We start from the raw sequence: 21,752 nt of genomic DNA, 5'->3' as shown, positions 1-21,752 counted from the left end.
CCTGTATTAACTTTTCTGACTTTTTTTTTTCCTTCAGTCTGCATGAAGAAATCAGTGATTTTTATGAATATATGTCTCCAAGACCGGAGGAGGAGAAGATGCGGATGGAAGTGGTGAACAGGATCGAGAGTGTGATTAAGGAGCTCTGGCCCAGCGCTGACGTGAGTACCTGTGTGGATGGTAGGCTGCTGAGGGTAATGTGCCTGACCACAGGATGGAGAGCATCTCAAGAGTCCTCACACACAGGTCTCTCTGCATCTGAACACTCAGGGTCCAGTTGAATTTTAAACCGTTTTCTCTAGACTTTAGAATCTGGAGCATCCTAATTTTTTGTGATGAATGGGATGACTTAGTTAAAACTATTTCTTTGCAGTGCTGAATAGCAATACTAGAGGTAACTATATTTAGGAATCATTAGTTTACAGAGAAGACAGAAAGACCAGGCTTTCTTATAGTAGTATGTTCTGGATCTGATGTATGAAAATCCCATAACTGTTTTGTTTCACCCTGCCAGTGTAAATGTTATGTCATTCTTTATAGCTGAATGAAAATGTCAAGTAGGCGTTTCTTGTGTCATTAGAAGTTCAGTTTCTCTGCCTCTCTCTCTCTGTGTGCGACTATCATAAATTAAAAAAAATAAATAAATAAATAAAAATAAAATTTAAAAAAAAAAAAAAAAGGAGTTTAGTTTCTTAGGCTAATGCAGGCCTAAGTCTGTTTTCCTTTCTTAACGTTGCTGTTTCCTCCTTTCTGGCTCTTCCTCGTCTCCCTGTGCAGTCCTACCCAGTGAACAGAACCTTGGCCTGAGAATTCCTCTTTGCTTATTTGTGGTTCCTGTTGTTGAAACTAAGTGAATACTTTTTTGGGCTTTTTTTTTTTTTTTTTTTTTTTTTTAATGAGAGTCTGTTCTGCAATTCAAAGAAGTTAGAATCCATTACTCTGTGTTAATGGCTTTTCTTGAGACTTTGTTGTAGGATGGTGATGAGGGAGCTGGGGAAGTTCCTTTTGTCCAGTTGGCAAAACAGAAAGGCTTCCAATAAGATACTGTAGGGGAAATGTTGGGGGCGAGGGTGGGGAACTGCTGTTTTATTGAGCAGTTGTGTGGTGACATTGATTCTCCTGTGTGATCCAAATCCATGGCTTTCAGTGGCAGGGGCGTTAGCCGCCCAGGGGTCCCTTGGCAATGTCGGAGACATTTTTGATTATCGTTAACTGGTAAGGTGCTCTTAGCTTATAGTGGGTAGAAGCCAAGGATGTTCCTAAACATCCTACAATGCACAGGACAGCCCCTGGCAGACAGCTGTCTGCTGTGAATGTCGGTCATGCTGGGGTTGAGAAACTCTGATTTAAATTAATCATCCTCCTTTGGAGGTGGGAGGTTTTATCCATATTTTTGTTCCCAGAAGAGAGACATGTAGCTGCGATTCTGTTCCTGGGTCCATCTCATTTCCGAGGCTGAGCATTTTGGTCATTCACTAGTTTTTACTGCATTTCCTCACCTACCTCAAGTCTTCCACTGTGCTCACTGGCTGAGATAGGATGGGTCTGGTTTTATGCCTCACCACGATGTTAGGATGCTGTTTTTGTGGAGCTGGTCTGCTGCTGGAGTAGTATGACCCTAACTCAGGGACCCATGAAAAAATTCCTGCTCAGGGAACCAAAATTAAGCCTTTGTTGAACACATCTCTAGCTTATAAGGAACAGGAGTGGCTTAAATATTACTTTTGAAAGTTTTCTATTTCAATCTGTGCATTTGATGTTTTAACCTGGTAAGTTTAAACTATATTCCTACTGTCTGCATATGAGAGCCAGCATCCCATCTCTGCTTCAGGAAAATGATATTATAAAAAAAAAAAAAATGCTCTTGTAGTACTAAAAACTACCAACAGAGGGTAGCAAAACCCTGATATTTATCTATAGCATGGTGGCTTTTCATCTGATAGATACTTTAATGTTGTAATGATTTTTTGTATTTCAGGTCCAGATATTTGGAAGTTTTAAAACTGGCCTGTATTTGCCTACTAGGTTAGTACATTTATGAAGCTTTCAGGGGGTTGTTGTGCCTTTTTCTATATTTTGACTATTGAAGGTGGAAGAGTAGAAACAAAATAAATTTATGAAATGAAAATTCACTTTATATTTGAATTACCTTGAGGGTGGAACATCACTTCAGATGATCCTCTCAAACTGACACCTGTATCATCTGGGAGAGATGTAGCAATGGACTCAGATAACAATTTCAGCAATTGACTACTTGCCTGCAGAGAACTGTTCATCTCCATAACTTAACCCACTAATGCAGATGTTGATGTCATATTATGGCAGAACACCTGGCTATACGGTAGAGCTGTGTATACTCTGGAATGCCAGGGCTGTCGTTTCTTTTTAAGAATTCATACTATTAGCAGTTGTTTCAGCATCCTGACCCCAAGCTTCAGGGTATAGACTTCTCTGAGGAAGGCCTCTTACTAGTTTTAATCTTCTTAAATGAGGGCAGTCATGGCCCACTGCCTGGGGCAGGGCAGGCCTTTTGAGGGATGATGAGATTTGCCCAAGGGGTGAATACCTGTTTTCTATAAACTGAAATTTCAGCATGTGTTTGTTTTTGCTTTTATTGTGGTTAAGAAATTTACTGTGAGATTTACTCTTCTAACAAAGTTTTGACTGCACTGTACAGTATGATTTTAACTATAGGCATCCATCATGTTTTTGATTTGAGCTTGATTTGATCTACTTTACCCAAACTTAAAATGTATTGATGTGGAGAGAACCTAGCAATTTCTGTTCTGCCCATTGCTATCATAGGCCTATAAAAGCCATAAAGTATCCAACTGTGAGTTCATTAATGTTTTTCCTTATTTAGATTCTGAGTTTCAACAAAACCCTGAGTCACTCTAAAAAAATTTAATTGAATTTTCTGAATATGTAGGTACTTTCACATAGTTCAAATGGAAAGGGTATGACAATAATTACAGTGAAAAGTGCAGACCCCACCTGTGTCCCCTGCTCCTTGGGGGAGGCACTGGTCCCAGTTTCTCGTACATCCTTGCAGGAACATTCTATACATATGAAAGGAAATGTGTGTGTGTCTTCTCCCCCTTTCACCCAAGTGGTGGCATCCTACCTGCATTGTTTGCAACTTACTTTTTACATTTAATTATTTAAATCAGAGTTAATCAGTGAATCTCATCCATATAGGCACATCTTAAGTGTTCGAGTTCCAGAAACTTTATGAACAAGAAACGTTCAGTGTTGTTTTTTTGAGGGTTTACTTCTTTCAAAATCACCTTGTTTCCTGAGGCCTGACTTCGTGAAATGACTAGGAGGAGATGGTTGTTAAAAGTCACCAGCCTCCACTTCCCCTCTAAAGACATGTTGGGTCTTCACTAGGCATTGTGACCAGTGGGTTTTAAGTGCACTACTTTGAAGTCTGGAAGCCTGAATGTAAGTGGATACAAGTACAGTTTCTTCTTCAAACAACTTGTGTGTTTGTGTTCTGTGTTCAGTGACATTGATCTTGTGGTATTTGGGAAGTGGGAGAACCTTCCCCTCTGGACCCTGGAAGAAGCCCTGCGGAAACACAAAGTTGCAGATGAGGATTCGGTGAAAGTTCTAGACAAAGCAACAGTAAGTTCTTCCAACATTTCATCACATCTCCAGTTACTTATGCATGAAACTTAAAAATTCAAATTTAATTTTGGTGAGCATAGTTGGCTTCTCACTAAAAGATTCTTTCCTTCCATTAGTGATCACAGTCCTCATATATAAATTTGATCTGTGAAACAAAGGAACTTGTGGTTACATAGTTCTTTAAAAAATAATACTCGGGGGATCCCTGGGTGGCGCAGTGGTTTAGCGCCTGCCTTTGGCCCAGGGCGCGATCCTGGAGACCCGGGATCGAATCCCACATCGGGCTCCCGGTGCATGGAGCCTGCTCCTCCCTCTGCCTGTGTCTCTGCCTCTCTCTCTCTCTCTGTGTGTGTGACTATCATAAATAAATAAAAATAAAAAAAAATAATACTCGGGGATTCCTGGGTGGCTCAGTGGTTTAGTGCCTGCCTTTGGCTCAGGGCGTGATCCTGGAGACCCGGGATTGAGTCCCACGTTGGGCTTCTTGCAGGGAGCCTGCTTCTCCCTCTTCCTGTGTCTCTGCCTCTCTCTCTCTGTTGCTCACGAATAAATAAATAAATAAAAAAACACTCAATTTTATCATGCATAATACTCACTGTAGAGTTTTTAAATATAAAAAAGTTTAGAGGCGCCTGGATGGCTCGGTTGGCTTCCAGCTCAGGTCATGATCCCAGGGTCCTGGGATCAGCCCCACATGGAGGTCCCTGCTCAGCGGGGAGTCTGCTTCTCCCTCTTCCTCTGCCCTTCACCCTGCTCATGCTCTCTCTCTTTCTCTTTCTCTCTCTCTGTCTCTGTCAGATAAATAAAATCTTTAAAAAGATATTAAGAATAAATAGAAATATGGATATCTATTAAACAGTTAAAAAAAATAAACAGTTTACACAGAAGATGTTGCTCTTCTATCTTTATGTCCTTGAGAAGTTGTATGTACTGTTGAGTCCTGAACAACACGGGGGTCCTGCTACACAGTTGAAAATCCACCTGTAACTTGGGACACCCTAAAGATTACTAGGAGCCTTCTGTTGACTGGAAGGATTACTGATAACATAAACAATTAGCACATATTTTGTATTTATAAGTATTATATACTATATTCTTATAAAGTAAGCTAGAGGAAAGAAAATGTTAAGAAAATCATAAGGAAAATGCACTTACAGCATTGTGTAAAATTGTGTAAAAGTGGAACCACACAGTTTTAACTTGTGTTGTTCAAGGGTCAAATGTAAATTGAAATTTTGTAGATCAAATAACTTGATATTTTAATTCTATCTAGAATGGCCATTAAAGAACCTTCACGGACGCTCATTATAGAAATGAATTTATCTATTTTATAAGTTTGGAGTTTTGGGGGTGCCTGGGTGGCTCAGGTGAAGTGTCTGCCTTAGGCTCAGGTCATGATCCTGGGGTCCTGGGATTGAGCCCTGCATCCGGCTCTCTGCTCAGTGGAGAGTCTGCTTCTCCCTCTTCCTCTGCCTCTCCCCATGCTGACATTCTTTCTCTCTGTCTCTTGCTTGCTTCCTCTCAAATACATAAGTAAAATATTAAAAAAAAAAAAAAAAAGGTTTGGAATTTTGATGTTAGGTTTTCTTAGAACAAAAGAACTCCTACTATTTCTTATAAAAAGCTATTAATTTGAAAAACCAGTTCTGCACATAGTGTTTGCTGGCCTTTTTCTAATACATGGTGCAAATAGAATAGAGCCTTTAAAAATTTTTTTTAATTTAAGTAATCTCTATAACCAGGCTCAAACTCACAATCCTGAGATCAAGAGTCACGTGCTCTTCTGACTGAGCCAGGTGCCTCAGAGCCTTTTTTCTTTTTTTTCCAATTTAAATTCAATTTAGTTAACGTATACTATAATATTAGTTTTATGTTATTCGTTTCAGGGGTAGAATTTAATGATTCATCAGTTGCACACAACACCCGGTGTTATATCACATGCCCTCCTTAATGCCCATCACCCAGTTATCCCATCCCCCTACCTCTCCTTCAGCAACCGTTATTTTGTTTCCGAGAGTTAAGAATATCTATTGGTTTGCCTTTTTTTTTTTTTAAAGAATTTCTAATATCTCATGTAAATCATTCAGTCATTTTTTTGAGAATAATTCTTATGTCTTCTCTAGGTTGTTTTATGGGCTGTTTGCAAAACTGACCAATAAATACCAGTGAATTATTGTGTTTGACCTAATCTAGCAACTTTCTAATTAGGAACAGTTTGCTGAAAGGCCTGACATTCGTAATTCTTGATGTTACACTGAATTGGAAACTGTTCTCCAAAGTACAAAATATTGAGAGAGGTTTTTGTTCCTGATTTAAAAACTCTCAACCGGGATCCCTGGGTGGCGCAGCGGTTTGGCGCCTGCCTTTGGCCCAGGGCGCGATCCTGGAGACTCAGGATCGAATCCCACATCAGGCTCCCTGCATGGAACCTGCTTCTCCCTCTGCCTGTGTCTCTGCCTCTCTCTCTCTCTCTCTGTGACTATCATGAGTAGGTAAATAAAATCTTTAAAAAAAAATAAAATATTTCAAAAAAAAAAAAAACTCTCAACCAATAGAAATAAAAAAAGTACACTGTATGAAGTTCAATGCTAAATACATAAGTATCTAAAAGGCCAAGTGACTATGGTATGTAGTATTGAGGACACTCAAGAGTTTTTATGTCCTCAGGAGGAGGTCGAGGCCTCAAGTCAAGTAACCTTTCTATCCCGATTGTATTGTTTAATTTGGTTCAAGTATTTTAATTTTGTCTTTCTTCTCTTTCTAGGTACCTATTATTAAATTAACAGATTCTTTTACTGAAGTGAAAGTTGATATCAGCTTTAATGTACAGAATGGCGTGAGAGCAGCTGACCTCATCAAAGATTTTACCAAGGTCAGAGAATTCATAGTGTTTATTCAGTGAGACTGTTAGAAATGGAGTTTTGTTTTGAGATTCTGTTGTGATAGTGTTCTGATTCGCTTTGCTAAACTATTTTTACGGATGTTTTGCCGACAAGTGCTTCTTTTCTGTCCAGTGGCCTGCCTTTCCTTGAATCTGCTTGTAATAATCAGTAATTTATAATGTGATTATAGGGTTCGGAAAGCTCAAGGGTTAGGGTTCGGAAAGCTTTTGAAGAACTTCTTTGCTCTAGATCATTCCTTTTATGGGAGATAAGGGCTGAAATGCTGAGTAATCATTCTTGTCTGCTTTTAATCTCTTAAGAGTTTAGGTTAAAAACTTTTCCAAGGCCCCCCAGGCAGTTGTAAGGTAGTTCCTGCAGATTTCCCTACTTTGTCATGAGGTGATTTAGTATCTATTTTCCTTTGTTAGGTGTTCTTCCAAGACAGGGAAGAATTTTTCAGCATCTTCAGAACATTTACGTGCTTAGACATGTCAGCCTAAGCTGAACATTTTTCGCCTTAAGCTGAACACTGTTAACTGCTTTGGCTCATGTAGAATATCTTTTCTGTCCATTCAGAACAGTACTTTTCTTTATCAACTCTACAGATTCACCTTTTTCTTTTCTTTGTAAGAAAAAAATTGAGCTACTTTATCATGTTGTAAACATTAGATTCTCCTAGAAATGTGCAGAGTATAGGAAAACAGAGAAAGAAAGAGATTATCCATTATCCTACTCTTTTGGAGGTGTTGAGTATGTGTAAATTTTTTTCTCCCAGAAAAGAAATCTTTTTAAAATTGAGAACGATATGCATGATAGTTTATTAATATCAAAGGAAAACAAAAGATACCTTATGCTTAGATCAGTTTCATGGGACTTGCCATCACCAACCTTTCTTTTTGGCTTGTTTATCCCCTTGAAATTTTTTTTTTTTTTTCCCCTTGAAATTTTTAACAAACAGAATAGCATGCTATGTACACATCGTCTCATACTTTTTGGAGGTTTTCTTTTACTTATTTATTTATTTATTTATTTATTATTTATTATTATTATTTTTTTATGGAGGTTTTCATATCAGCACAGACAGGTTTCCTTCATTCTTTTCATTGATGACATAACAGTCCTTTCTCAGAAAATACCATGCTTTGTGTAGCTCTCCCCTGGTGATGTTTCTAGGGTTTTTTTACTATTACAGAAAGTGCTTAAAAGAGCATCCTTCTATATGTGCATCTTTCTTTACACTTGTAAAATTGTTGGAAGATTCTGGAAGTGGAGTTTCAGGGTCAAAGAGTATAATACAGGGATCCCTGGGTGGCGCAGTGGTTTAGCGCCTGCCTTTGGCCCAGGGCGCGATCCTGGAGACCCGGAATCGAATCCCACGTCAGGCTCCCGGTGCATGGAGCCTGCTTCTCCCTCTGCCTGTGTCTCTGCCTCTCTCTCTCTCTCTGTGACTATCATAAATAAATAAAAATTAAAAAAAAAAAAAAAAAAAAAAAAGAGTATAATACAGATCAGATTCTTTTGGAAATTTACCTTATTGTTCTTTAAAGAGACCATCTGTTTATGGCTTCAGCCATAATGTTTAAAAATGATTATTTCTCCATAGATTTGTTATTCCTCAGGCTTGCTTGCTTTGACATGATTTGCAAAAGTATAGACTTTTTACTTTCTTATGGAAACAGAATGTGTTCATTCTAGATGTCAAGAACAAACTAGAAATTACTAGTAATTCTCCCACTCCTAGGTAATGACTATTAAGACTTCTCTCTAGATGTTGGGTCTGCTGTGTTTCCTCAGCATCCTTAGCCTAGGGCCTGGCTTGTGGAGAATACTTTTTTTTTTTTTTTTTTTTTTTGTGGAGAATACTTAATGAGTACATGCATGAATGAAAGATGGACTCACACTGGCCCATGTTTGCCAGCTTGGGTGTTCTCACCGATCTCTGTAAATCGTGGAAGTTGAGTCTGTGTGTGGTCATCTGCCCACAGGGAAGACAGCAGGCAGGAAAGTTCCTGGGCTGTGCACAGTCATCTGAAGGACCCTGATCTACTTGGTGGAGTGCCACCTAAGAAAAAGGATTCCTCAAAATCCCACTGATTTAGTGCTTTACGGGTTGAGAATTTGTCCTGTACTCTGTTACCTGTTTACAGGTGAATAGCATATGGTAATGGCTGTAAAGAAGTGTCATCAAAAATATATCGCTGGTGTTTCTGTCCCATGGTGAGTGCTAGGATGCCATGGTTTATGTCTACATGTTGTAGATTTTTAGATGTGAGGAGAAAATCTTTAATTACTGATAACTTACACTTTTTTTTCTATCTTGCTCTTAAAATAGAAAATTAAATGTATTGGATATCTCCACTAAAGTTTGTAATGTTAGGACCAGCTTATGCTCCTGTTAATGCTTATTAGCACAATTACTGAAATAGGGATTCACTGAAAATATAATTTTCTTTTTTCAGAAATATCCTGTATTACCATACTTGGTTTTAGTATTGAAGCAATTCTTATTACAGAGGGACCTTAATGAAGTATTTACAGGTGGAATTGGTTCTTATAGTCTCTTTTTAATGGCAGTCAGTTTCCTTCAGGTAAGTTGTTTGATTATACCATGTTTAGTGTACACTAAAATAAAATTTTTAAAAATCAATTCAGAATCATTTTGGAAAAAATTTAAGTCAAGCTCTAATTGGAATACTTCCTTTAATTACTTATGACTTTTCTCTTTAAGCTGAGTACCTGTTTATAATTTAACAAATAAGTATTTTTAAATCCCAGGAAAGAATATTTTTAATCTCATACGTTCTAGTAGTTTTGAGAATTTTCACTCAAATTTTGACACGCATAGGTATGACATGATTTTCATAAGATAAATAGTAGTATAAATGCCAAAAATAAGAATATCTTTTAAGCAACTAATCCTGGAAGTTCAGCTGGAATTGAAGTCTGCTATCTGGGTAGAATGAGTTTGAAGTCTTAATATTGTCTTGAATGTGTTTATGAAGCACGGTGTTGCCAGCTGCCTGACTCTGCTCATCAGAATGACTTCCCTGGTGTGTTGGACCTCATCAGCCATGTCAGCATCCTGGGGCATCTTAATCAAAATCATAATAGTACTGTTTTTATAGAAGTTAGGATGTCACTTATTATCCCCACCTTGATAATTTAGAGAAAATCCAATATAATTTCTTTTTTTTTTTTTTTTTTCCTGGTTTTAGTTACATCCCAGGGAAGATGCTTGCATCCCCAATACAAACTATGGTGTTCTCTTAATAGAATTTTTTGAATTATATGGACGACACTTCAATTATTTAAAGACTGGCATCCGGATAAAGGATGGTGGTTCATATGTGGCCAAAGATGAAGTACAGAAAAATATGCTCGATGGCTACAGGCCATCGATGCTTTATATTGAAGATCCTTTACAACCAGGTATTGAAATTAGGTAAATTTGTGGGCATTCAAAGAAAGGGCACTGTCAGTATTGTCCTTTTACAAACTCTCTTTAGAGGAGGGACACTTGGCTGGCTCATTCGTTGGAGCGTGTGACTCTTGATCCTCGGGGTTGTGAGTTCGGGCCCGAGGTTGGAGGTGTAGAGATTACTTAAATAAATACATAAATCTTAAAAAAAAAAAAAAAAAAAAAAAAAACCACCTCTTTCTTTAGATGATGAATGAAACTTCTAATTGTACTTACTCTTTTTCATCAAAATATTTTGTAAGAAAACATATGAAAGCACACACATGCCAGAAGTTCTGGGGAGTTGGGAGTAGAGTCCATTTGACCCCGAGAGGCAAAGGAGCAAAGGTGTTAGCTGTTGGATGGATTTGGGCCCGTCTCCAGTTTGAAGGTCATTGTGTTTTCTTGTGTCCTCGTTGCCCCTGAGTCCAGCCAGTTGTCAACCAGGGTTTCAGTGAGGTTTCTGAAGTCCTCCAAGGCAGTGAGCATGGTAATAAGCCAGCTCAGAAAGGATGAGTGAAAGGGTTCAGAGAGACCATTTATTTTCTTTTTGGGCCCCCTTCTTTCCTCTTTTATTTTTTTAAATTTTTTTTCTTTCCTCTTTTAATTTTATGTCTCCCTATGCCTTTCCCCAGCTTCCCATTGGCGTTAAAGGGAACAGCAGAGCCCTTCCTTGCTTTTAGGGGGTTATGTTTGTTTGCTTGTACCCTAGTTTCCCTGAGCAATATTGTTTCTTGCTGTAATTGTAAAATATTTAAATTCTATGTTACCAGACTTGAAAGGAGATGCTTTGAGTCATTTGCTTAACTGTTAACTTTGAAAATGGATAAGGAAAGGGAGTTATGAAAGAGAGTAGTTGTCTAGGGCTCTTTGCAGGCTTATTGTACCATATTACAAACATTGATAGTTCGGCATGTTTATTCATTGTGGAAATTTTTATCGAGTGGCTTCTCTACATAAAGGGCACAACGATTTTCACCAAGATGGTCCTTGCTCTTCAGGAGCTCATAATTTCATGCCAGAAATTTTCTATTCAGGTAGCTAATAGAAACAAAAGATAGGGATGTCTCATTTTTTTGGTTTCACTCGTAGGAGACTGGGCAGGCAGTTAACTCCCTTTGTTTGCGTGACTGTGTGTGGGATAGTCCCTGTTGGGCCAAGATTCATTTAGACAATTTATATGCTATGACGTACTTACTGCATGGTACACATGTTCAGAGCCTGGGGAGTCGTGGGGATGACTGCCTGCCCAGACTCTCTGTGCAACTGTAGCAGGAAAGTAATTGCCCTTGTTCTTCCAGAAGAGGGCCCATGAGCATTTAGTTCTCATTAAGCAGTGGTCATGCCTACGCTCATCCATATGTGTTTCTTTTAAAGGTAATGATGTTGGAAGGAGTTCATATGGGGCCATGCAGGTGAAACAGGCCTTTGATTATGCCTATGTTGTGTTGAGTCATGCTGTATCACCAATAGCCAAGTATTATCCCAACAACGAAACGGAGAGGTAAAGGCTTCACTTACTTCAGCCTGTTGGGTCAGAATTGCGTGTGGCTTCTTGTCTCCAAATTAACATACCCCCTCTCTTTTCTTTAAATGCATGCAGCATATTAGGCAGAATAATTAGAGTAACGGACGAAGTTGCCACGTACAGGGATTGGATATCAAAGCAGTGGGGCTTGCAGAGCGGGCCCGAGCCCTCGTGCAATGGTAAGTCTCTCCTTGATCGATCGACCGAGCATCAGCGGCTTTTCTGTGTTGTGTGCGTTTAATGGGAAGAAACGTTTTCCAATCTTTTGCCACTCTTTCAGGAAATGGTGTTACCTTGATAGTAGATACTCAGCAGTTAGATAAATGTAATAATAATCTATCTGAAGAAAATGAAGCCCTTGGAAAATGTAGAAGTAAAACTTCGGAATCTCTTAGTAAACACTCTTCAAACTCTTCATCAGGTCCAGTGTCTTCCTCTTCTGCCACACAGTCCAGCTCTAGTGATGTCGTAAGTATGAGGACATGGCTTTTCTGAACCTACACCCTGAGGAGTTCTCTTGGGGGGGTAACTATGTATAGAGGGGCTAGGCCTAACTCTTTTCTCATTTGTTACTGGGAAATTTTAGTGACTGCACTGATTGTACATGTCTCTAACACTGGGTTAAAATTTTCAAGCATACAACAAAAATGAAAGAATTTTAGTGAGCATCCATATATATCACCATCAGATTTTACCATTAACCTGTTGCTTGCTTATCCTATAGCTAGCCATTCACCCATCCCTGTGTCTGCTAATTCATCTTATTCTTCGAAACATTTCAAAGTAAATTACAGGCATCAGTGCACTTCCTCCAAAGTATTGCAATGTGCTCCTCATTAAGCAGGGTTCATTAACCAGGGTTCAGTATTTAGTTTTTCCTTTTGATATAAAATTGAAATACAAGGAAATCTTAGTGATGCATCACTAAATTTTAACAACTGTATGCATGTGTGTAACCCCAACAAGATATAGACTGTTACCTTCATCCCAGAGAAGTCCTTCATGATGCTTTCCCGTCAGTCCCGAATTCTACCCCAGAGGTAACCACTGTTATGATTTTCTGATGCCTACAGGTTAGTTTTGCCTGTTCCAGAATTTCACATAAGTGGACTTAGTATGCATAACCTTTTGCATAAGGTTTCTTCCACTCAATAATGTTTTTGAGCTTCTTGATTGAAGTTTTAAAGATTGAGATATATAATTCACGTATCATAAAGTTCACTATTTTAGAATGTGCAGTCAAGTGGTTTTCAGTGTCTTCACGTTGTTACGCAGCCATCATCACTGTCTGAGTCCCAGGACTCCAGAAAGAAACCTATTAGCAGACCTTAACAAGTCCTCATTCCCCAAGGCCCCTGGCAGCCTCGCTTTTGCTGTCTGTCTGACCCTAGCCCTGATGAATTTTTAGTGTAAGGTATACCTGCAGTTATTTTTCCTTATCAGGGTTGATTTTGAGTTTACTTAATTGAGAAATAACATAGGCTTACCGTTATTTGAATTTTGACTTTATTAAGTGTATGACATAAAGAGTAATCTATGGAAGGAACATAATTTTATGTTGTTGATGATGACCATGTGTCATAATGGAGTCCTCATTTGGCACAATCTAGCTGTATGCCTTTTTGATTCCTAGAGCAGAGCTATGGTAGAGGACATAACTGAGCTAGATGTCACAGACACAGTGGGGCAGGAATAGTGATGGCCTCAAGAGGGAGCTGGAAGGGCCTAAGAGCTTGTACCTCTGAGACGCTGGGTAGAGTGTAACAGTGAAGGGTAGACCTGAAGGGAGATGTAGCCCAGTCATGGCCCTGGTAGCTCAGAAACAGGTGGGGCTCGGCCCATTGTCTCTAGGAACTCCTTAACCATGTGGGGTGTCTGGTTGGAGGGCTCACTGATTAGTTATCACAGACTTGGAGAAATCGAGCCCTTTGAGCCAATCCTTTCGGTTTTGATTGAGTCAGGGACCAAGGGTCTTTGCCATGCTCTTCCACTGTACCATGGTTCATTTCCTGTAAATAGATGTGCAGATAAACTTGGACCTCCATGAGCCCCGTCAAGGCCAATGAACAAGGTCCGGGCATGGGCAATAGATGTAACGAACAGAGACCTATGGCTTTGAAAGCCACTTTGAATGTTTGGAGGAAAATTTGTGAAGGAAAGCTTAAGCAGTTAATTTTATAAATTCCTTGGGGTGCTTTCTTTAACTCCCAGATGTTTAAATTTAGTCCAGAGAGTACTTAGGTGAAGTTGTTTTCCCTTTCTTGATACTGAATTTCTAAATTATTAATATGTCACATTATAACTCATGTGACTTGTGTTAGGATTCCGATGCGACACCATGCAAAACCCCGAAACAGCTGCTCTGCCGTCCATCCACTGGGAACCGAGTAGGGTCACAAGATGTGTCCTTGGAGTCCTCTCAGGCAGTTGGGAAAATGCAGAGCACCCAAACCAGTAACACCTCCAACAGCACCAACAAATCTCAGGTGTGTGGAATGTGTGTTTTGATAGTATTCAATACAAAATATTTACAATTTCTTACACATGAATATGTATACATACATACATGGGTTTGAAGAAAACTCTGGGTTTAAAGAACAAACCTGTTTTTTCTAAGAGGTTCCAAAGCACAGTGATTCTAGTAACAGGATGTCCTGGAGATTGTTATGAGACACCATTGTAACCTAAACCTTTGTGGGAATTTAATGATTGGTCCTTATCAGGTGTCCCAGCCAAACCCACCTGATTACAGATTCAGCATTTAAAAAAATCTCATTGAGTGGATCCCTGGGTGGCGCAGCGGTTTGGCGCCTGCCTTTGGCCCAGGGCGCGATCCTGGAGACCCGGGATCGAATCCCACGTCAGGCTCCCGGTGCATGGAGCCTGCTTCTCCCTCTACCTGTGTCTCTGCCTCTCTCTCTCTCTGTGTGACTATCATAAATAATAAAAAAATAAAAATAAAAATAAAAAAATCTCATTGAGTTCTAAAAAGATTCAGTTGTCTTTGAATTAAGCTCACATGAAGCTTGGTGCATGACCTCATGGCAACATTGTATGTATCTGCAAGTAACAGATCCTTGTTTATGTTTTAATGTTCAGTATTCAGTTGCTTTATTGAAATGATCAGGAAGTGAGTGGTCCACCATGGTTAGCCGATTCGTATCAGCTTTGACTTGAAAAGGCCACAGAGAATACTCTGTTTTCAGTTTTATGGTTGCCTAAAATTTTCTTAATCATGAATAATGAATCAAAACGAGGAAAGAAGCCATTTCGTACTAGGCTCTGACTCTCAGACCCCGCAGAAGGCCTCTTGGCAGTAGAGATGGTCTCTTAATGTTGTTGGTCACCTCGTGTCTGACTTGACTCGCAGAATCCACTTTACCTATACAGCTTTCGTCAGGTGCACCACACACAGATCCATTTAGAAATGACAATGAAAGGGACAGAGAAGGGGAAGGAGCAGCGAGTCATGATGACCCCTGACCTGGCAGCGCACCTGTGGGTTTAGGCACTTCTTCCAGTAATGCCATTTATTATGTGGTACACTGGTGCATAGGTTCCTTGAAAAAAGTTTTACATTCCATGTCCTCTGTTAAGTCAAGGCAGTATTCCAATATTTCCATTAAAAAAGAATGGAAAAGTTTTAGAGCTCAAGAGGGTGAACCCCTGGGGCATTGTTTTCTGCCTGCCAGATAAGTCAGCATATTCCTAGTTTTGTGGGGTCCCCAAGTGAGGTTTTATCAAGCGCTCTGTTGCATCCACAATACTAATGTCTCTTTGACCACTCTCTTTCTCTGCAGCATGGATCAGCAAGGCTCTTTCGTTCTTCCAGCAAAGGCTTCCAAGGTACAACTCAAACAAGCCATGGTTCCTTGATGACAAACAAACAGCATCAAGGCAAATCAAATAATCAGTATTACCATGGCAAAAAGAGGAAACACAAGAGGGATGCCCCCCTCTCAGACCTTTGTAGATAGTCGGCATCGTACGATGGACTGTCTTCTGTGTGCAATGATCTCATGCTCAGGACAGTTGGATAGGGACTCCTGGCATTCGGGAGCCTTACACTGTTCAGACTCTGATTTAGCAACTGCGTTTTTTCCCAGCTCGCCACGGAATGGATCATGAAGACTGACAACTGCAAAAACAAAAAGCAAGCAAAAAAGAGGGAAAAAAAAAAAAAGGCTGCTCATTTGATAAGTCCTATGCTACAACAGGGTCATTTTAAGATTTAAAGCTTGAATGTAAAATAAATCTATTTCTCATTGGCTTTATGCAGAGTTCTAGGGGATAGTATTCAGTGTGGGTAGGGTGATAGAAACAAAAATCGATTTCAGAGGATGGGGTGGGGAAAGAAAACAAAACTATCTCATAGGAAGTCCAGACTCCAAAGGGGAAAGTGATCTGTGCATGTTTTCTTTTTTTTTTTTTTTAATATTTTTGCATATATTTACCATTTTATTGTGTGTATATATAGATGACCATATAGGAAATTGATATTTGTAATAGTGGATTTGTTAATACTTTTTACATAACATTACTGTTTAAATTGTAAACAGATTTTTCTCAGGATTAGTTTGAAAAATAATCTGACTTGTCATCTTAACATCCATATATAGGGAAGTGATTAGTTCTATTACTCAATTTGTTTTCCTCAGCATTGAAATGACTTACTAGAACCCTTGTGACCTGCTGCAAAAATTTTTCCTCTCTAAAGAAAAGGTTTATGGTGGCAAATGATGTTTTATTTTGTAAAAAAAAAAAAAAAAGAAAAGAAAAAAAGGAAAAAAGGAAAAAAGGAAAAAAAAAGAAAAAAAAATGTACTATGTACTTTTGTGTAAACACTGAAAAATCTCTAGTCCTCTCTAAGAATTACCTTGCAACTGTTTTCTATAGTGCTGTCGTCTTGGGCAATGGGCAATTACATGACTTTGTGTTTGTTTCCTTTGCAGTCTTTTGTTTTGTTTTGTTTTTCTTCCTAATAGGAAAAAAAAAAAAAAAAAGCCACCCGCGTCCAGTCCCATTCCTGTTGCAGTGAATCCCCGAGTTCCACAGACTTTGCATGCTGGCTCTTCTAACCCTGCGTGCTGTGTGTGCTTGTTTTCTCATCTCTTATTCTTTTTTAAATTCATGCTTAACTACTGTGGGAGAGAATAACTGTAAACAGCTTTAATTAAATCATACTTATAAAAAACTATTTTCTTATACTCCACTTTATGCTTTTGGTATTGTTGATCTTTAAAAATTAAATGGTCTTTGATAATGGATCTATTTTGTATTGCCTTATTAAGACCAAATACTTCTTGTCATCCCATTCTTTATCCTCTCCTTCCATGGAATTGTTATCTTTAATTAAAACTTTTTAAAACATTGGCTTGTTTCAATCATACTGTAAATTTTGGTTGTGGTCAGCTTTGAGCGCAAATGAGATGTATAATTCTGTTATCCATCACGTGTTGAGTTTGAAACTCGGGAATATTGAATATAATAGGATGTAAGTGACATTTCTGAAAATGCTTTCTTTCAATGTGAAAGCTCTTATGTTTTAGCATCAGTGTGTGTGGCTCTGTTAATTATAGCCATTTCTGAAATGAGATTCTTTTTATATACATATATATATATATACACACACACACATATATATATATACACACATATAAAGTACTATTGGCTTTTAGGAATTTCTTTTGTATACATTTATGAAATACTGAAGACCAATCAGATCATTAATGGACACTTAGTGCAACTTTTTATAAAGAAAATAATGCTAAAGTAAGATCAAAACTGATGTCATCACTGAAATTAACAGTTTTCAATATGTTCGTATTTTAATTCACAACAGAAAAATATGTTCCACAACTGGAAACTCCTAATACTTGTGTAAACCGTGGAAAATTTTAAATGTGATGTTATTTTGACAATGTTTTAAATTTTCGAGTCACATTTTATTCTGATTAGAATTTTTATCAAGATGTTGAGCTTTTGTTCTTTGAAACTAGTTTGTCATAACATATTGTGCATAATCACAGTATTTATTTCTAGGACTATTGCGAACATGTAGACTGATGTTTACCGCTAAGGGAACAATTATTTATAAAATAATATTAAATCCAGTATTAGCTGCCTATTTCAGACACTTAATACTTGCAGAGATCCATTGTTACATTTACCACACTGAAGTTCTTTTTTGTTGTTTTGTTTTGTTTTGTTTCAAGAATCACCCTCATTGTTGAAAGTAAATGTACTCTTAGGGTGCAGATATTAGCGTTCCAATAAGCATGTGATTATATTAAGGTGGTGGTAGCGGGAAGATAATCTTGATTCCATTGGGAATCTTAGGTTTTCGTAAATTTATTGGGAAAATAGTTTTTCCTGTACTGCTGAAGTTTCTTTTTGGTAAACAGTATCTTTCTAAAAGAAAAAGCATGAAGGAGAAATTGAGGTGTGTACATATCCTCAAATGACCAGCATTGTATTCGTGAATACTGTGTATCTTGCAATGAACAGTGTGGAAGCTGTTCATTTTTCAATCTGAAGTAAAAATACTTTCAAGAACATCTAGTTTGCCTGCTCATTTGTTTTTGTACATTTCATCTCTGTATTTGACTCCTGTCTTTTTTCTTTTTTGAGTTCCAACACTTTCTATAAAGATTTTGTGAATATATCAGAAACGTGTCATTTAAATATTACAGTCCATCCATATTCATGAGTCATAACCTTCCTTTGCTCGTACTTATAGAACGGGACCTTACAAATGCTGCCTCGCTGTGGCGACATTTCCTCTGGCAGTCATATAATTGTGCCTGGTTGGTGTCGAAGCTCCTTGAAGAGTCATAAAAAACATTTCAGTACTGGTTTTAGAAGTGCTGTTGGGTCGTGGACATGTCAGCACCAAACCTGAGTGGTTAGGTTTTGATGATGAAGGTAAAAATGCATTTCTGCCCTCGAGTTTTAAGGTGTCCACCGAAGGTGACTGGTTTTTAGTGTCTTTGTCTTGTTTGGAGATGTTGGATGTGGTTTTCAAATCTAGCTTTGATCTTGGGATCTCCCGGTTTTATGTGGCGTTGCCTTCCAAGCTTCAACAGCTGATCATACTATTTTTTTGTCCTAACTTCAGTGTGTTTTACCTTTACTTGCATTTTGAGCCCGTCATTCAAACTTGGGTTCTTTGCTTTATGGCTCCAGATAGCCCTGGGTTTAAAGTCTTCACAGGGTAAAAACATACGTGCTAGGGAGAGCATTACTAATAGTCCTTTTTTTTCCTCTAAAGTCTTGTACCTCCAAGTGTTTTCTCATTCCCTTCCCCGCATCCTGGTAAGTGTGAGCTGTGTTTGTCTTAAACTATGGACTGGTGTCTGGGGTTTCCAGAGCTATAGGTGGGCCAGGAGAGGCCACGGTGAGCTGCAGACCCTCTTGCTTCTGCACTGTCCTCAATGCAAAGACCTCTCCATTGGCTAGGATGTAGTTACCAAGGTTACTCTGTAGAAATCTCTAGAAGTCACCATTATCAGGTATTACTGATAAATTGTGTTGATATTCGTACTGTTCATGGCTATGTGTCTGTTTTATTTTAATGTTGACATACGGTTTGAAACTGTTCGGTTCCTTCAGTTAAAACATGCTGTTGATTTCGTAACGTCTCAGTCACAAACTGGGAATGTTGATTAGGGGATCAGTTGCTTCTCAGTTAACTTTTCAAAAATTAAGTGGTAACATATAATAAAGACATTCCCGATTTTGCTGTGATAAATACGGAAGCGTTAAATTAACGATCAGAAAAGTGTATTCCTATCCATCAGTTCTTGCTCTCCAAGCTCATTAAACTGCTTTGATTAGCAGTGAGCAACATCTTCATCAACTATTTCGTCAGCAAAGTATTCCATAAATGGCTCTATTGAGCTTAATTGAGTAGAAAGTTATACTTAATAGTCCCTCTTTATTCTAGTTTTCACCAGTGGCATAATTCATGTAGCGAAATACTTAGAGAATGATGTAGCATCACAGTGGAAACAAAGATATGTAAAAGCTGTTCCTTGGAAAAGTGTCTGTCTCGTGCCTCAGCTTCTGAACTTCAAGACTATTTTGCCAATACATTTATGGGCGGAGAAAATGTTACAAGAACAAATTTATAATATGCTACATGATATTTAACATAACTAAGAGACAAGTCCGATTTTACCATGGAAGTTACTTGTGTGACTCAAAAACGATGTAACCCAAGAGGCCAACTTTTCTCTACCATCTTCTTGGGAGCTGTTTTAACTTGACGCCTTGGGCAACTGTTTTTTTTTTTTTAATCAAAGATAATGACCTAAATATCTGTATAAATCAAATGTTGACAGAATTATTAACCTGGAGAATTCTCCAAGTATAAGCTCTGCTGATCTATTTGATGCCCAGAATTAAATATTTATCTAAGAGCAGTTTTTAGTTCATATGCTGCTAATGTTTGTTTTACTCTTACGCAGGTTTTGTGATTTTAAGTGTTTGGCCTTTACATTTTCTACTTAAGTATATGCCTTATTAAATGTAACCTAGTCCATAGTCTGCTAGGCAGGAAGAGGTAACGCTGTAGGAGAGATTGAGACAGAGAGAGAGGGAGAGAGGAGAGAACGCATCCCATTTGTAGTTAGGAACTTGAGGTATCTCCTGGGTTTACTGAAAGGGATGTTAGCCACATCACTAAGAACAGACGATAACAGGCAATCTCTTAATTTGTGTATTTCAGCACAAGTGTTTATTTTGCATTTCAGTGTAAGTCCTTGTGCTTCTATACGGCCTTGGCTACTTGTTGCAGAAGCTTCCATGTGGCTACAAGGCCAGGGCTCCGCTAAGGAGACAGTCTGGATGAATTTGTTAGGAGTGGTGTTCAACCTTAAAGATGCTGTAGTAATGACAGATTACGAAGTATCACAAGCTGGTCATTACCAGGATCGTGGGGTGGGGTGGGTGGGGGAGACAGGCCTAGGAGAAGCATGATCTAAATCAGTAACTTGGTGAAGCTAATTTAGCCCTCACCTCTCATGGATGAGTCAGCCGTACCTTCTGAAGGGAGTGAGATTACTGGTCATTAGCCAGATTTTTTAGAATTTAAATTTATCTCACCTCTCCATTTGGGTTCTGTGCAGTCCATGGCTGTTCCCTACATCGTTTCTTAATTACCTTTTATATGTGGTTACAGTTTCTCCTAGTCCTGTCTCTTGGTCCCTAAAAACCGCAATCTCTAAAATTTAAGATCCCTCTCTGATTTTTATATATTTAAATGTAAAGGAGTCACTTAAAAAAAAAAAAAAAGTCTTTCCAAAGTCCTGTAATCTGAAAATAATCCGAAGATTTATGACAAGTATCAGAGTCTTCACTGCACTCACCACTAAAAAACACTGTCTTACCGCATGGTATGAATAGTGAAAGCGTAGTTTCTGGATATAAAATGTGAAGGGCAATTGAGGTAAACATTTTTTAGTGGAATATACATAGATGTATATATTTAGAAGTCTGGTGAGCTAGTGTTTGTTTGTAATAACTTTTTCATTTATTTCCTTCTTTGATTAGCATTGCCTTCTGTGTTAAGAAATGCGGACTCCTGTGAGGTGCTGGAGGTTTGAATCATCTTGAAAGCTTTCCAATCTTGTCTAGTTACCGCTGCAGAGGCACTAAGGAATTTACCAGAAAAAGAGATTTGATACAAATGATATATGAAATCTCGACATTTCCTGAGGTCATATCCTGGGCACCAGTTATCAATACTATGAATGAATTGCACACCTGGAAGCTTTTTTTTTTTTTTTTTTAAGCTAATGACACTTTCTTCAAAGATGTCAATTGTTTGCCTCGAAAATTTTATAAATTGCATTTCTACGCACATCTGCCCCCAGGGCTTACCATTGGGCTTATTATTCATAATCTGCGATTCAATAAAGGCTTTGTGCTTTCATTTATCTTCAGAACCTCTGGTTTGAACCTTTATGTAAAACTTGAGTGGCTATTAAAAAAATTATCTTGTAATTCTAAAGGTGGCCCTCTTAAAACTGATGAGAGGTTTTTTTTTTTTTCCTGTACGTAGCATTTCTGTGCGTTTTTAGCCTTTTTAAAGCCAGTAGTGGAGTGGGAGATGCTGTATTTCTCTTGCCCGGGTCCTAGCCAACGATAATAGCCTTTGCTTCCTCCGTAGCCACTGCGGGAATGAAACCAATCCCCTATAGTCTGTTATTCCCAAATACCAACCTAGTTCTATCCTTTGCTTTAATGCAAAGGG

At 38.4% G+C, this 21,752-nt stretch overlaps 1 protein-coding gene across 4 annotated transcripts in view; it reads left to right on the top strand.

The window, feature by feature from the left end:
• TENT4B (terminal nucleotidyltransferase 4B) overlaps positions 1 to 21,444 on the top strand; it is a 79,867-nt gene extending 58,423 nt beyond the window's left edge. Inside the window, exons 2-13 of one of the 4 annotated variants that reach the window (XM_038531082.1) lie at positions 38 to 161; positions 1,979 to 2,025; positions 3,507 to 3,627; positions 6,395 to 6,502; positions 8,972 to 9,100; positions 9,728 to 9,941; positions 11,347 to 11,473; positions 11,573 to 11,676; positions 11,778 to 11,965; positions 13,819 to 13,983; positions 15,298 to 15,343; positions 21,050 to 21,444. In XM_038531082.1, the coding sequence (XP_038387010.1) occupies positions 38 to 161; positions 1,979 to 2,025; positions 3,507 to 3,627; positions 6,395 to 6,502; positions 8,972 to 9,100; positions 9,728 to 9,941; positions 11,347 to 11,473; positions 11,573 to 11,676; positions 11,778 to 11,965; positions 13,819 to 13,983; positions 15,298 to 15,343; positions 21,050 to 21,102 (1,426 nt within the window). In that variant the 3' untranslated portion in view covers positions 21,103 to 21,444. Of the gene's footprint in view, positions 1 to 37; positions 162 to 1,978; positions 2,026 to 3,506; positions 3,628 to 6,394; positions 6,503 to 8,971; positions 9,101 to 9,727; positions 9,942 to 11,346; positions 11,474 to 11,572; positions 11,677 to 11,777; positions 11,966 to 13,818; positions 13,984 to 15,297; positions 18,055 to 21,049 lie in introns of those variants that run through there. The other 3 variants (XM_038531083.1, XM_038531085.1, XM_038531081.1) reach the window with 3 other exon arrangements.
• Positions 21,445 to 21,752: the final 308 nt, after the last annotated feature.

Source organism: Canis lupus, chromosome 2 (genome assembly GCF_011100685.1).
Source record: "Canis lupus familiaris isolate Mischka breed German Shepherd chromosome 2, alternate assembly UU_Cfam_GSD_1.0, whole genome shotgun sequence".
NCBI classification, from domain to species: Eukaryota; Metazoa; Chordata; class Mammalia; order Carnivora; family Canidae; genus Canis; species Canis lupus.
Note: the sequence above shows the minus strand (reverse complement) of the source record. Positions and strands in the feature narration are given on the sequence as shown.